Source organism: Netta rufina (assembly GCF_964035555.1).
Source record: "Netta rufina genome assembly, chromosome: 3".
NCBI lineage: Eukaryota > Metazoa > Chordata > Aves > Anseriformes > Anatidae > Netta > Netta rufina.
This window is the reverse complement of record NC_140125.1, coordinates 1,540,084-1,556,625: the sequence shown is the minus strand read 5'-3', so window position 1 is coordinate 1,556,625 and position 16,542 is coordinate 1,540,084. Positions and strand designations below refer to the sequence as shown.

The 16,542-nt window shown below is 43.7% G+C and overlaps 1 protein-coding gene across 1 annotated transcript; it reads right to left on the bottom strand.

Moving 5' to 3' along the window:
• Positions 1-641: 641 nt before the first annotated feature.
• Positions 642-10,017, bottom strand: LOC311207373 (zinc finger CCCH domain-containing protein 11A-like; the record flags this gene model as incomplete). Its single annotated transcript, XM_084283377.1, is given in 16 exon segments — positions 642-909; positions 1,454-1,515; positions 1,930-2,099; positions 2,741-2,924; positions 3,511-3,516; positions 3,624-3,700; positions 3,924-4,415; positions 4,935-5,000; positions 6,358-6,468; positions 6,763-6,843; positions 7,349-7,468; positions 8,105-8,194; positions 8,197-8,307; positions 8,738-8,861; positions 9,639-9,758; positions 9,964-10,017. Coding segments are annotated over 16 exon segments (2,136 nt in total).
• Positions 10,018-16,542: the final 6,525 nt, after the last annotated feature.

Here is a 16,542-nt window from a genome sequence, read left to right as displayed (position 1 = left end):
GAGCTGCTGCTTTTCACTATTTGATCCTCCCTGATAATTGAAAGGAAGGCTGGGTGGGCTGACCCCCACCCCCACTCCTGGCAGCAAGTTTGGTCCACAACACACCGGAATAACGATTCTGCTCCCTCCCACCCCTACAGCTTCATCATCTGACACAGGTACAGTCAAAACAATGGCATACACGAGTAAAAGTCAAGAGTTGACATAGTAACTCCAGGATTTGGCTATCAACTGTCCGAGAAATCAGAACACTGAAGCTTCACAATGTGCCCAACATCGAGTTGTGCCAAGGGCGGAGGAAGGAAGAAGCTTTACGTTTAAGCCTTCAGAGCATCGCTCCATCAGAAGATCGATTTGCAGCCACCATGGCGTGCCAATGGAGATCTTTCTGTGCCAAAAGAAGTGCTTTGTCCTCTCGATATCGAAGGTAAGAGAATGGATGCACAAGACCTTACCTCTGACCAGCAGGGAAATTTAGGACAACTGAGTGCAGATCCTGCCAATTTCTACCACTTCGGACTGTGCTTTAAGTCTCATTGCAAAGCCTCAGTTAGAAAAAGGATCACCTCGGGGTATCCAACAAGAAGAACAGTTTTAATTTTTTTTTTTTTTTTTTTAATTCTACCATAGGACTACGCAGTTCAACTGTCAATCATCTCGGAGAGTTCAAGGAGGAGGTCATCCTCGTCCTTCCCTGGGTCTAAGTCGATTTCGGCTTCCAGTCTGCCTCCTGAGATTTCCCAAAGTAGCTTCTCAAAATCTTCATCCGCAGATAAGGGCGCGTTCCCTGTGGAACTCAGCCGGCGTGTCCGTGCCTCTTCTAGCTGGGAAGAAGCTGAGGTCGAGGTCTCGAGATCCATCTCCATCTGCTCCTCAAATCTTTCCGGGCTTCCAAGACGCACTTCAGGTCTTGGGAGAGCAAGAAAGAACAATCAGGATATGCCATTTCTTAACGGGAAATCCCTTTCCTGCAAACCGGCTCTTAAAACTGTAGGCAAGCCCTCCTACGCTTCAATCTTACACAGGGATTGTTATCAATCAACCCAGGGCTACATTTAGAGCCCGATGCGTTACCAGGTACATTTTTCAGTCTGGGGGTTTATCTGTGAAGCCAGGGCACCTGGAGTTGAGGTGGCATTCTTGAGGACCAAAAGGCAGAGGACACTACTCATCATCTATCACCTCACGAGGGAGTAGAACTTCACCTCATCCTCGTTCAGGTATTTAGACAACCCAAGAAGTCACCGGAAAGCTGTGCTGACTTGCAGCATTTCAAGAAAGCCTAATTAAGCAATCCTGCTAGCTGCTAGAAAGTGGTTTCAGGTGACTTATTCCTTTGATGGATTTGGGCTTTAATTATCTCAGAACCCTCATTTTTTCCCACATGTGACAGAACTTATGTTTCCCTGGGGATATACACTGATTAAGAAAAAGAGCAAGTTGGGGTTGTCACCTGTTTGGGGGATTTTCTTCAAGTCTGATGGCTGGGACGTGCTCCGGCACGTCTGAAACACCCTAGAAAGCAGCAAAACAGTATTTATGACACATGGGTAAAAGATTCCTTAATAGCTTTTTCCTCCACACTGCTTCTCCTCTGGCATTGCGGAGCCGTGGCCAAAATACAAAAGCAAGGTGCTCCTGAAGAAAGTTCACATTCACCTGGAGGTTACTCATGATCTTGTGTCTTTTAAGAACATGGCATTAATGGACAAAATCCCCCACACCAGAGAAATCACAGCATCAGAGTACCGGTTAAAGAGTGCCATTCATCTCATAAATACAGAAGGGTTCTACAAGCATCCTGGAGACAGCTACTGGATTTCAAAGGAAACAGAAGGCCTGCAGAACGTTTGAGTTTTCCACCTTTTCAAATAGAGGAGGGTAGAAATTTAACAAGGGATCCATCTCTGCATTAGCCCCTGGCCTTACCATGGCTGCTTTTCTGGCTGGAGGTCCCATCATGTCAGCATCAAAGGCAGTCTGTAGTTCCACAGCTGCTATGGCAGAGGGATAACTCCCAGGTGCCTTACGTTTCAGTGCCTTCTTCTTGGGGAAAGTGACTTTCCCACGCGAAGGCTTCGCAGGTGTCATAAAGTTGGCTAGAGTAAAAGGAAGAGAGAACTGATACAGTCTTGCTCTGCCTCAGGAAAAAATCCAGGTTCTCTTAATCATTTCCACAGTCCTTCTACACAGTTAAATGCATTTGGCTAGCACAATTACACCGCCATTGCCTGGATTCTCAGGAATCTTTTCCACATAGTAAACTCTGTCTACCAACAAGCCATACAAAGGAACAAAGATACCGAAGAGCTACAGTAAATAATAATCCAGGACAAGGGACACCTCCGACACATAGCAATCCTAAGTGCAAGCTAGGTTCACAAATATAGACGGCTTTTATATTTAAAGTCCTGCTCCCGCTAGGAAAGGAAAAAGCAGCAGTTATAGTAGGAAAAGAGTGTATGCAACTGTTGTACCAGCTTCCTCTCCCTTGCAGTGATGTCCCACAGTTAAGCTGTTCTACAAAGTCCACACTTGTAGTGTCATTTTCTAGTCTCCCGTTCCTTACCTAACATCTGGCTGGCAGGAAAAGAAACAAACTAAGAAAAAGAAAGCACACCCTTCGCTTCGTAGCATTGCGTGGCAAAATGCACCCTGCCAGAGTTACAGCATGAGAATTGTCATCTTCTGTCTGTATTTCAGAAGACAACCTAAGTAACTCTTAACCTTCAACACTTACTTTTAGCTTCCTGGCCCTGAAATTGAGCTGCCACTTTCCCTGCTGGTTCAGTATTAAAGAAGCCAGCAGTAGATTTGACAGCAGCTTCCTCCTGCCGAAGCTTCTCTTGTTGTTCTCTCTGTTGCCACTTCTCCCACCGTCTCTCTTCAAAGCTCTTCTCTGGACATTTACGAGTTCCACTCTGCTGAGTGGGATAGAAGGAAAGAAAAGGAGTGCATGAATAGGACAAAAAAAAAAAAGAAAAATCCGTGGAGATTTCGTTAAGTAAATCTGATCAGCAATCCCTCCAAAATGGTCTTGATGTGGAACAGCATATTAATATTGTTCAGATTACTGTTGTGTTTTTTTTTTCTCCATAAAATTCTGCCTGTAGCAAGAGCCATGCTTTACTATGGACACAGTCTCACATATCTGCAATATTCACTATGGCAAGCTTCTTTAAACAGATAGGATGTTCTGCTGTACATCTATTTATCACATACTTTTTAAGCAGCAGAAAGTCATACAAGTTCCCCTATACAGTATCCACTGACAGATTGATTTCCTTGAACACAGAACTCTGGCCTTCTGTATTAAATCCTTCATGTCTGACAGATCAAGTCAGTAAGAACAAAAAGAATTCCCTCCACGTTAACTGTGTAGATTTCAGCTGGTGCTAACAGGGTTTCTTTGTTGCTGTGGTATAAACAGACTGATTCCAAGTTTGAGGATTACAGAGCTGTCTGGAAATGCTGCTGGCGATAGGATTTAGACTGCACTGCAGCTCCTACCAGGTGCTGAAGGGTAAGAACACACTCAAGAGGGTGGCACACGGTGAGTAACAAAACTTGTCAGAATTATCAGAAATTGTACGAATGTATGTGTGTCTTCACAGAGGACTCACCTGTACATCAGGTCCAGAGGAAAGTTTAGGAAAAGGCCGGTTCAATTCCACTGTCTTCTTTTCTTCTTTTTCAGGTGCTTTAAAAAAAGACAAAAAAAAGTTTTGTCAACGGCAGAAATAAAGAAAGCTGGGTACTTGTTTCCTTTGTGCATTTATTTCCTTGTGTCCCATGAGAGAGAGAGAGAAAGGCTACAATGTGCAAGCCATTCAGCATTTATCCATGAAGCAGATCCTGAGCAAACTGAACTTGCTCAATATGGGAAGCACCTCACTGGGGCAGGCATTAAAGCATCTTATTACCTGTTAGTTTTGTGCTCCATAAAGATTTCTGCTCTGCTGGGGCAGGTCCGGGTAGTGCTGAGGGAGCTGGCACATCTCCTTCACTCTGCTGCATCCGCAGAGCTTTCTCACGCTTTATTTCTTCCAAGGTTTTAACACGTACTTCTCCTTCTGGCTTGACTTTTCCTGCCGGCTCCTTCGCCTGCCCTTTGCTGGGCCCGGACAGAGTGAGCTGCTTCTTGGACTCACCCTGAATTTTGCTCTCGCTATGGGATTCTCCTGCTTTTTTCTTCTCTTCTACCAAGCGATTATTCTTTTTTTCAGACAAGGCTTCAGAGAAAGTTTGGATGCGACCTGCACGAGCAGCTCTTGCCCCTGCGCTGGAATCTTCACTTTTACCATGCCCTTCAGCCTCGGCTTTGGCTTGAGTTTCGCGTCTCTGAAGAGCTTTCTCACGACGGATTTCCTCCAGTGTTTTCACATGGATCTCTCCCATCGGCTTAGCAGCCTTCCCTGTCATCATCAAGAAATGAGGAGAAGCACCAACATTTAAAGAGAGTCCAGCAATATTTTAAGTCTCCAAAATTTGTCAGAGCACTAAGGAAAACTCATCTTGAGCGTTCCCAATAATGCATCTTAGAACAATATCCTTAGAACAACATTCTCCTCCTCCTCTGAGCCACTTGTATTTTGAAGACCAGCCCTATCCAGAGAGAACTGCTACACAGAAATGCTGCTTTACTTTATTACTTTTTTAGTCTGCATTTCAAATTCCTGCTCCTGGCAGTGGTTCTATTCTAATTGTACGTAACGGTTCACAGAAGCAGCTAAAAACCTCGACAAGGCACAAGTAGAAAATAAACACACACCTAGAGCCAGAGTTCTGATAGTGGCTGTCAGAAGAGCTTCAGCACTCAAGCAAGAGGCGTCAGATCTTTGTTTTCATTTAAATTAGTTTTTCGGGATGTATGAAAGCAGTCCAAGTTCACGGAAATGAAGGAGGAGAAAGCATATTTAATATCTAGCTGTTACCTCTCTCAGTACTGGTCTGTTTAGGAGGTAATCCCAGCCTGTCCTTCAGAGACTTGGGAACTCGAACTGCAAAACAGAAAAAGAACGAATTAGGGAGGCTGCATAATGTCAACTTCAGGTTCACATTTCAAAACAAGACAGGAAAGGTGACTTTGAATCCCAGTGATTACGACCTCAGCCAACATGCAAAAAGAAACATCACTGGAAAAGGACAAACAGAAAGACTAAATACAAAACCCAGGAATCCAATCCAGATGCCCGTTTAGTACCTGTCTCTCTCTTGGGTGCTTTGTCAGCATTTCCCGGAGCCTCTACCTTCTTCCCCAGCCTTTCAGCAAGGCTGCGCTTCACTGGAAGGCTGCTTACATCATCTTCAGAGAAAACAAGGAATATTGTAAGAACTTTTCTTTGCAGGAAGAAGTCAACAATAAGCTTCTCTTTTTCAAGCATATTTTCATAGAATTGCCTTTCAGCTGCTAAATGATTTATTTATTTATTTATTTGCCATTTCTGCCGTCAACACAGATCTCCACTGCAATGTATTTTCCTTTCATACATCACAAATAGTCTTTAATACAGTCATATATAGAAGGCAGCACCTACGTAACAGCTCATAAAAAGTTCTTACTTGCAGAGGCTTTCCGTTCTCCTTGTCTATCAGCAAGATCTACTCGAACCACACGTTCCTCCCCTAAAACAAAAGGGAATTTTTTTTTCTATTTCACAGAAACCAGTAGCCAACAGAAATGGTATCCTGTTAGCCCATGTCCAAAAAACCCCAGTCAGACACTCTTTTGACAGCTAAACCACATAAACTCATATTTTAACTATAATTAACATAGAAAAAAAATATTAATAGTCTCAGTGCTTGCTTCAAATTCCAGCTGAGATAGCAGAGAGTGAATCTGAGTCTGCTTGACACCTATACTTTGTGCAGAACAAAGCTGCATAAGCAAGCAGAATATTCTTAGGTACAAATGCTGAGAAATATTCCTTTCTAAGGTGAATGTCTACGAGTAAAAGTACTTCCACACTTTTTTCCTTTTAAAAGGCATTTGCACAGCTCTAAACAATTTATATACAAACTCCTTTCATACTGTGTCCACACCTGCCACTGTCAGCCTCCTTAATGCTTCAGAAATTGCTTCTTGTATAGCACTGGCTTCTACAGCTCGCTCTTCTCGTTACTCTTCTGTTTTTCAGTTACCCCCCTATTTGCATACTGACACGTTTTTTTTTTTCTCCTGCCACTGCACTTAACCTGAGCACCAAATCTTTCCAGTACAACCAGGGACTTTAAGCATAAAAGCACATTTTGAACAGAAGGCAGCACCAGAAGGCTAACATGGGTGAATTGTTTTAAGTATTGCTTAACCCTCCAGTTTAGGAGTAAGGAAATCAAAACAAAAGCATTCATTATTACCTTTCTTGGAAGACAGTGTCACAGTTCTCACCACTGTCCGGACATTTTCCTTTTCTGGAGCAGGAAAAATCATAGAATCAACGGGACGAAGAGAAGATCTTGAAGAACCTTCTGTTCAGAGCAACCAAAACATAAGGAAGTTTACCCAACATAAAAAACTATCACAAAGAACAAAAAACTTTAAATGATTTGTTACTGTCAAAAATACAGCAAGCAGAGCATGTAAAGAAGAGAGGTGACTAATTTGCCTCTGGTTGCCCTTTGAACTCCCATTTAGAATACCAGCTGGCTGAGAATCAGGTTGCTTTATGCCCCCAGCTAAAAATGGAAGTCTGTCCCTCAAGCAGCTCCCAGTCACCATCACCTGCCGTGAACAGGATAAGAAAGTAGGGAATATTAACTCACCACCGTGTCTCTTATTTTTTTCCTTCATCTTCTGCCATTTGATTTCCTCAAGTGTTTTTATTCCAAAATTCAGATTGCCCTCTGAAAACAGGAAACAGTTCATGAGACAGGCTTAGAGGCACTCACTGAGGACCACAGGTCCTCAGGCTTCTTAGCGCTCAGGAACTTTCTGAAGTATTTAGAATAAAGCCTGTCAACACTCCTCACAAGTGAAAGAGCCATAGAACCAATGGCATTTTGCCCCTCCTTTCATCCTTCAGGGTTCAAAATGTAGTTTTAATTTTAATCCATTTACACGATATTAGATCCCTCTATTGTTAGATATGGCTTATCAACAGTGGTTGCAAGGCTGCACGTGCAGCCATTTAAATTCCATGCTGTGGCCCTGTTTTGTTCTCCAAAAGTAAAGAAAAGGAGTTCACCTTTCTGACCCAATGGGCACATGATGGTATTAATGGCAGAAATGAGATCATGGAAATAACCGACTCCATTCAGCACCCCTACATTTTGTAGTGTTTTTACACCACACTGCTTTTGAGTTAACTGTCAAGTTCTTCTGATTTATCCTACTAAGGTGCTGGCATACCTTGTTTAGTAGTAATAGAACTGCCTTTCCGAGTGGAAATCACCCGTAATCCATTTTTGCCTTCTGCAGCTGGATGCTGGATGGGAGTATTAGTTTCTCCTCCTTCCTCAGAAAGTTGGTCTGAAGGGGAAAAATCGATTCAGTTATGCATAGACCAGATTGGTCATGATTACGTAGCTCATGCAGTGACACTTCAGCCCATGGTTCATATAAAAAACTTTGTTGCTGTTTTGTGTTTTTTTGTTTTGTTTTGTTTTGTTGGTTTGTTTTTAAACAGCTACACTGACCTGATGAACTCCTAAGTAGAATACACTAGGACAAAACATCTAGGACTCCAGATTCTCTCTGCAGTTTTAACTACTACACAACACATTGCTCTTCAGACAGAAAAAAGAAATTTCCTTCCTAGTTTCATATAGAACTTTACACAACAGACCAGCTAAAGCCAGGAGTGGTTCTAAGCTTTCCTCCAACGTTTCAGGTTCTGTCCACCGACTGCCAGACAAAGCCACCAGTGACCTGGCCAGACTGCCTGCCCTATTGCTAGTCAGACCTCAGGTCATCTGTGATTTATACATTCATTTACAGCACAGATTCCTTCAAGAACCAAAGATTTAACACATTCATTTACAGCACAGATTCCTTCAAGAACCAAAGATTTAACACATTCATTTACAGCACAGATTCCTTCAAGAACCAAAGATTTACACAATCATTTACAGCACAAATTCGTTCCAAGAACCAAAACATGCTCACCATCATCACCTTCATCATCATCTGCAGCATTGATTACAACTGGAGGGTGTGTAGGGCTTGGGACATTTTCAGAGTTTTCCACTTTTGTCACCCCCTTAGCTGTGGAGAGGGATTTGACTGGACAGAAAGTTTGTTTTGCTGCAGTGACATCTGAGCCACTTTCAAATCATCGTCCGCGGACTCAGGCGGACTTGGCAGTGTAGCTAGAGGAAGAGGAGGATCATCGGTAATATGGCAGTTTAAAACTTTGACCACAATGCAAAGAGATGGTAGCAAAGGCAGATAACCCGCACAGACAACGAGTTCAGCATCTCCTTTTGCCCATCCCATCACTGCTTACGCCGTGAACAATGACTTCCCTTCGAACAACAACACATCTCCCTACCACCCAGCAAAAGAGGAAACAACAGGAAGCAAACTGCAAGGCAAACATCACACTAAGCAAAGAGAAGCTGAGCACGAAAGCAGAAAACAAACACCAGCAGTACACTCGGTGCAGTACACCTATGACTGCAGACCTTTTCCTGCACTCACAAATGAACAGTTACCTGATGCCCCCTACAGGATTGGCACCCACTAAGTACTACTCAAAATTAATTCTTCAGCGCTTAAAGAAAAAGGACCTAAACTCACTCTTGCTTGGTGGTAAGAACTGTCCATCGATGTAACGTCCCTTTGCATGATGAAAAGCACAGTTGGCTTTCTGACAGCCTCCCGGCTGGTTCTCCCAGTAGCAAGGAATCTCACTGCGCTTTTTCTGAAGACAGAAAGAAAGAAAAGCTTGTGATAACATGTACCTGAGGCTTGCAAAGAGATGCACAGCTCCAGATCGTGACAGCTGTCACAACACAGTGCTGAAACATCATTCCAAAGGTCACTTTCTCAGTTAAGTGTAGTATTTCTGGGCATATTCACAAAGTTTGCATAAGCTGTAACCACTATGCACATTTAGATTGGTCATCATTCAGTTTGAGAAGACAGGCACTCTCAGACATCCGTTGAGGGTGGGTTAAACTAATACACCTAGGATTATACTAGGATTATTCAGAGGGAAAAAGAACATCTGAAATTGCCTAGGCTAACCCTGTCTAGAACTACTTCTTGGACACTTAGTTCTGCTGCACCTTTAACTTTCCCCACTTCCTACCCCAGGCAGCTACAACAGCGTTATCTGAAGGACTGTGGGTCAGAAGAGACCTGATAGTTCATTATCAAGCCTGCTCCCATGAGGATAGAACAGCCTGTTTATTACCCCCCTGCTCCAGCAGGTTTTAGCAGTCTATTTAACAGCTATTCTGCATCTCTTGAGAAAACTGTCAGCATCTAATAAAAAAAAATAAAAATATCTTGCTAAGACATACCTAAGGCATTGATTTTATTTCCCTCTGCTTCCTCCCACCCCCCCTCTTGGTAACAGAAACCAGTATGATTTTGAAGCAAACGAATCTATCCTGCAAAAGCACAATCAGTGCACCTACGGCACTGAAAAATGCTTTTGTTGATTTATTTTGAGAACACATCGTTAGGCACTCACGTCAATTTCCATGTGTCTGAATCGGCAGACATTCCTGAAACAACGACCCTCCTGCCACAGCTTGCAGACCGTCTCATTGCCCAGAGCAGCTTCGCAGTGGCGGTAGGCACATTTGTCTCCCTGGAACCAAAAGGAAACCAACAAGGAAAATAGAGTACAGCCTCAAAAATGGCCATGCTGCTGCCTCATGTTGCTACAACTGAATTCAGAATCTATCTGGTTCTCAAGTTAACCAAAGACCAGTGTGCTTCCTCCTCCTAATCTACTCCTTCCTGAAAAAAAAAAAAGGGGGAAAAAAAGCAAGGCAAAGGAAAACCAGCCATACCTTGGTACAGGTAGAATAGAAATAGAAGTAGCAGTCGTCTCCTTGTTTAGACATGCCGACGAGTTCTGCTAACAAGCTTGGGTTCTCTCCACTGGGACTTCCTCTGCTCTTGGAGAGAGCTGTCTTCACCCTTGCTTGGGCTGAAAGTCTTCTACTGGCTTGTGATCGGTGAAATCTTCTTTTTAAAAGTAACCCGAAAGAAAGTAACAAGTGAAAAATAATGAGGAACGAACATTTTTCCAGCTTTCTTCAGTTAATCAAATCAAGTTATCAGTCTCTCGAAGAGAGCAAAGCCTTGAAATCAGCTGTTACATGAACTAACTAAATATTAAAGTTCTGTAAAGCTGCCAGGAGCTTTGTCAGCAAGCGTTCTCTTCCACATCCTCAATAATATGACTTGGAGCACATCTGGAAGCCTGAAAACGGAGTCACTCCTTAAAAAACCACCTGATGATACATGCAAGTCAATAATCAACTATGGCTACAAATAACTTCTCTAGAACACAGTTAGGACACATTAAACAGCACGTTCCAGGCACTGTGGGTCTTCGATTTCACCTACCTGGACAACCTCAGCAAAGTTATCGATCTTCAAAGGCTTCCAGTTAACTGCTCCTGTAGGCCGAACCAAGACTGAATCCGTGAATTAATAATAAAGGGGTAGGAAGAATTTTCCTCCTCACTTTGCCAAGGGAACCTCTCATCCACAATTCAAACATAGGATGCGCTTTTAAACAGCTTATAACTAAGAGAGGAAGCAAGTCCATTTGAATGCTCTCTCAGACTGGACGCAGCCAGGGTTAGTTAGCTCTTCAAAAAAATAAAAACCAAAAAGCAAAACAAAACAAAAACAAAAAAAAAACAGCGCATTTAGAGATGAACGCGTGATTCAAAGTGGCTGCAAAAATGAGGCTCCATCTTCCACAGCCGGACAATTTAACTTTTTTTTTTTTTTTTTTTTTTTTAATTTAAAATTCAGCATATTCCAATCTCTGGTCTTCAAGATTTCTTCACCTATTAAGAAAACACAAAAACCTTTCCCCGTCTTTATTACCTGTACAGCAAAAAACATACCAGTGCATCTAAAGCCACAGGTGTGCATACGCATGCACACATCTGTGTTTATGCACACACGAGGAGGGAGTGAGAGAAAGTTAGCGAGAGCGACAGTGAAAATCAGAATTTTTGCCTTTTCGACACAGAGAGCGCGTAAAAATTCTCTCATTTTGAGGGAACTAGAAAAAAATGGAGGCTCTACAAAAGATTTTGATGAGTATGCCTTTGAGGCCGATGCTTTGTAACATGAGGGATCTGGGGGCCAGCACACAAATATGCATACGTATGTACATGCATACAGGATAAACAGATCTATACACACAAGCGTGCACAGTATATGTTGTATGATCTCCATATCGAGAACAACTCGTAGCCCTGATCAGACACGTAGAGTTGCAATCAATTAACAGCAGCAAGACAGCAGATCACGGGTACAGCAAGCTTTGAGAGGCAGGGGAATGCTCACTTTGCCAGTGGCATGGCTTCATGATACCAAGGATTTTGAATTAGTTTGATTTTTTGGAAGCAATTTGGTTTTTCTTTCTGCGCTGTAGCAAATACCACAGGTTTGCCATCACGTGCTGTTCCCTAATCCATATATCCATCATCATCCATTGCTGCAGGATCATGAAAGGTTAGAGAAGACGACTTAGGTCCAATTTAACAGCCAATGATTTTTCGATGAGCAGAGCTGCAACAGATTTTATTTAGCCACAAGCAGTTTTTTTTTCTTTTTTTCTGATATGAAGCTAGAAATTTTGATTTATTTTTTTTAAAGACACTAAATGTCACAAAACCTGCAACCAGACCAGATAAAGTTCAAATTAGAGTGATTCTGAATCCTTTCATTAAAACGCTGCACATTTCTGTGCAAATTATTTCTGACTCTTCTGGACAAAAGTGGATGAAATAGTTCTTACAAATTCATAATAAAAGGTTGGAAGCTTTTACTCACACAAACACTAGTGAATTTTCCAGGAAATATTTTTTTGGCAGGGAATTTTCCCAAATCTAAAATAAAGAGAGGAAAAGTTGGGTTCTCATATTAGTTACTGCTTTTGACTGCTGGACAAAGGGAATCAAAACAGTAGTTAAGTGCAAGGTTTCCTTCTCTTCTTTAGTATGGATAGGAATCGTCACTTCGGACCTTTAGCACCTTCAGAAACACACCCAGTGCCATGCAGGTTCCTCTGCAGCTACTTCTAACAATTACTGGTGCTCCTTAGCATGGAAGTTTGACTCAAAACTCTCTCCAGATTTAGCTCTTTTGACTGCCCAAGGAGCTCATCATTTTGCTTGTTGCCTTCCATTTTCCTGAACAGACCGGGAACGCTGTTCAGAATCTGAATGGATCTCGTCTAAGGAATGGGAAGAAAGCAAAACCAACGATACCTTGCAGTATTCCAAATTCCAAAAAAGCAGTCTCATTTTAAAAAGGACCTCAAAAGCTTTTTTTCTTTTTTTAAACTGACATCTGCCAACATAGCAATCCAAGCGCTAAACCAACTGAAGTTGCCCCTGAAAGCCTGAATAAAAGTGAGTAACTCTGGTGCACTCAGCAGGTCTGTAATAGAAGTCGGTTTGATTTTTCAATTTCTTTTTTTTTTGCTCCAGGGTGCTGGTAAAATTTTTGCATTAAGAGATTTTGAACCTTTTGTACCAAAGAATTAGAGATGCGCTACAGTGCCAGTAGCTGGGGGTCTGGAAATACACACCAACAAGTGTCATAAGCTTTGCCTTTGCTGAAGAAAGATGAATAGTACAAAGAAAATCTGTCTAGTTTGTTTTACAAGCTTGTCTTTCTCAGTACGGAACAAACTGACCTCCCTGGTCTAACTTTGCAGTTGCCTATTCTGCCTTTGTCCTGCAGAGAAGTGCAAGAAAGGAACAAATCTATTTTTGCACCCCAAAAACGCATTAGAGGAGGATTATCACACCCACCTAAGGGTACTGCCTTGTTTGTTTATAAAGCACAAAGCATTTCTCTTGGACAGTCTCTGTTGCTGGCCTGTTTTGTGCCTTCCATTTATAATAAAGATATTAAGATGCTTACCCCTTGTTTTGTTTTTTTTTTTTTGTTGTTGTTTGTTTGTTTTTGTTTTTTTTTTTAAAGAACAGTGGAAGTGGAGAGTCGGATGACAAGCAAGAACAAACACTAGAAACTCCTTGTTCTGCCCCTGCTTTTTAATCACCCAGCATCACCCCGGCTGCAAAGCAGCCTCTGCTGATTTACCTGCTTGTTAAAGCACCCCACAGGCTGCAAGTGCGGTGTGCTAGGTGTCAAGTTATATTTAACGGTGCACACGTAACCATTCATCTTCCCACAGTCGAAGCACAGAACAGCCTCTTGCTAACAGAACTCATCCCTGCTCTGCAAGAAACCTCATGGCCTGCAGGAAAACCTCAAGCTAAGAGTTCCAAAGCAAAAGCAGAAAACGCATCATTTGTACTCTTTCTATTTGAGGGAATTCTAGCTGCTAAACGCTGCCTACATCTGAGGGCACGTTCTGAGGCTGGGGGGACGGACACTCAACACCGACTGACAGCAGGAGTGCAAAGATGCCAGCCAAGAAGGCAAAGGTTAGAGCTGAACGCTGCCTCAGCTTCCTCCAGCAGCCAGCTGGAGGTCACCTTTCACCATGCTCTCTGAGACTCTGAGCCCCGAGTTACCGCAGCCGCCACGTACAGCTGCTCCTTGCTGGCCCAAACTATTTGAAGGGTCTTCAAACTTCAGGGACCTGTTTTATGACAGCCTCAAGATCAAATTCATCTGTTCCTGAAGGCGCTGATCGTCCTGCTGTTTCTGTAGCTGTCAAAGAACAATCCTGAACTGAGGCACTCGTCTGATCAGACAGTGCTTCAGCACAGATTTGTCTTTAGCTTGACACATCAAGGTGAAGAGGAATCGATTCTTGCAAGCAACCTCTCAAGCAGGGATCTAATAAGGTGACCAAACGACAGATCTGTTGTGCAGATCTGAGCACGTCACTCTGCAGGGAATCACTTTCAAGCCTAAGATGTTTCACCCATCTCCCTGCCACAGAGTGACACAAGGAAAGCTCTTAAGTAATTGCTAACCTCTTCTCAGTGCTCACGAGTCCCAAATCACTAATTTTACAATATATAAACCATGGCAGCTGGCACCTAGTTGGCACACGGTGACACTGCACACGTTGGCAGTGTCGTCAGGAGCTGGAAAGTCAGGGGTGAGGGGGTTAAGGGAAAACCACACATCAGTTTAGCAACTTGGCTCCCGTAGGATACTTCCTACGGCAGGAGTTTTAGCAAAGTCCCTCCCTCAGAGGGACCTGCTGGCTAATTAAAACGGGACTTCTGCTGGAGCAGTCAGAAGGCAGCAGGGTATCAGGAGATATCCAGTGGGCATCACTGTCAGTCTGTGGCAGTTTGGGGTCCAGGTATCAGTGGTTATGTGTGGTTTTCTCTGCTTCACTTTCTCCAAAGCTGTGAAAAAATATTTCTTTTACAGCACTGTACAGTCACACTTTACGGATGGAACCGGCTGCATCGACTTCCAGTATGACGGTGTTGGAAAAAGGTGCCTTTGGTGGTCAGGAGCACAACAGCTCTGGTGAGGTGTTATTTAAGTGTGTTCTTACATCTGAGTTTCCTCATAGCAGTATGGAGCTGAGGGGGTCCAGGTTTCCCAGGTAAGATTTATGTTTTTTCTCCTACCAAGCACCAGCTCAGTATACAAAGCTCTGTTAATAACACCCAAGCATGTAGATGTTAAACTGAAACTGCTTTTAAACCTATTTGTTGTTACGAAAAAAGCTTCATACACCAACTTCACAGGGTAAAAATTCACATGGAAGGACAGAAAAACCCAGAAGCGCTTCCTGAGCTTCAGTTTACCAACAGCACCATCGGATTTAGATCCTGGCTGCCAGGCCAGGATGCAGGGTCTGTAAGCATTGCTGCGATGTGCAAGTGCCAAGGCAGGTTTCTGGCCTGCCCTGACTAAAATACCTTTTTTTTTTTTTTAATACAAACAGCGTGCCAGGTACGCTGTAATGCCAATGTGCCAGGTCAATAGAGGATGTCAAACAACAAAGGCGTTTATCCTAATTTCTGGCATGAAAACACTTTTAACAGCATTCTTTTCACGAAGAAACCCCTCTCTATCTTCTCCAATGCTCCAGGATCTGCTGCTGCTGCAGCAGCCGCGCTGGTACAACCCACATCTTTGCCAAATCTTTTCCATAATTGTGCTTTACCTCGGCAATGTTGAGGTCACTCCTCTTCCTCCTCCAGCTGAGGAAGCAGCTCGCTGGTTCTGCCACACCACAGGTGCGGAAGCGAAAGCTGGGAACACAGGAGTCAAACTCAGTGCTCACGAAGCCACCAGGGCAGAGGGCTGACCCAGAGGCACCCCGGATCCGCTCTCCCTCCCCGCTGCGAGGCTCGCAGCAGCCCCGACCCGAAGCGCACACAATGCTTCGCATGGTGATGTCATTGCTGATTCTGAGTCCCCAGGTGAGGATCTGCTTCACCACTCTCAACGTTGTTGTTTTTTTTTTGTTTTTTTTTTTTTTTCTTTTAAACATTCACAGCTTATGGGAAACCATCAGGTAAACCACAGATCGCTAGGGAAGAAGTCCCACACGAGGGAAGTCCGTGCTTTTCTTCCAGGCAGTGGCACGTGCTTTAACACGCCGCGTTCGACAAAGCAGCTCTCCCCGTTTTGCTCAGTGACAACAGGCACGACTGCAACGCACACAGCTGTAGGCAGCACCTGCAGGTCCCAAACCCTTAACCCGTTTTTAGAGAGCACCAATTTTTTAAGTAGTGCTTTTCCCTTAATCCATGACCCCTTCTTTCCTTTATTTCTATCGGGTGGCTCTCCTCCATTTTCCTCCTCAGTGTCTGAGCAGACACTGGGAATCGTTTCCGGAGGAAGGGCACTGCTGAAGCTCCTCCATCTACTCTCCGAGAAAAGAGAGTATGTTAAAGAATACATCTTTCCTTTCTTTTCCCTTTTTTAAATACAATTTCTGAAATCAACGCTGCGGCCTGGCAGCAAATACCTACAGGACTAAAGATGATTCCTCATCCTCACTCTAACGTTGTAGTTAACCTCCAAACGAACCCATCTCCCCAGGAAGTGGCCATTTGAGATGGGAAGGGGCAGAGCAAGAGGAAGCTCTCCTTAGCCTAGCTCTTCCCCCAACACCACCTCGCCACCCAGCACCAAATTCAATTCACCTGCTCCGCCTGATCACTCGAACGGGCGTCCGACGCTGGCACACGCCACAGCGGTGGTTCTGACGTGCCTTAAATCACCTCTCCGCAGAATATCTCGGGTCTGTATGCTCAAATAACGCAGTATTTGAGAAATAACGCCCAGAGCTCACATTCTGAGTGCAGCCCAACAGCACCGAAGCACCGGTAGGCTAAACATTCCGAACCTGGCAACAAGGCTGACCCAAGCAACAGCACGGAACCCTTCTGCACCTTCAGCGTGGACATCAGCGTAAGGAAACACAGACCTCCTCGATCCAAATT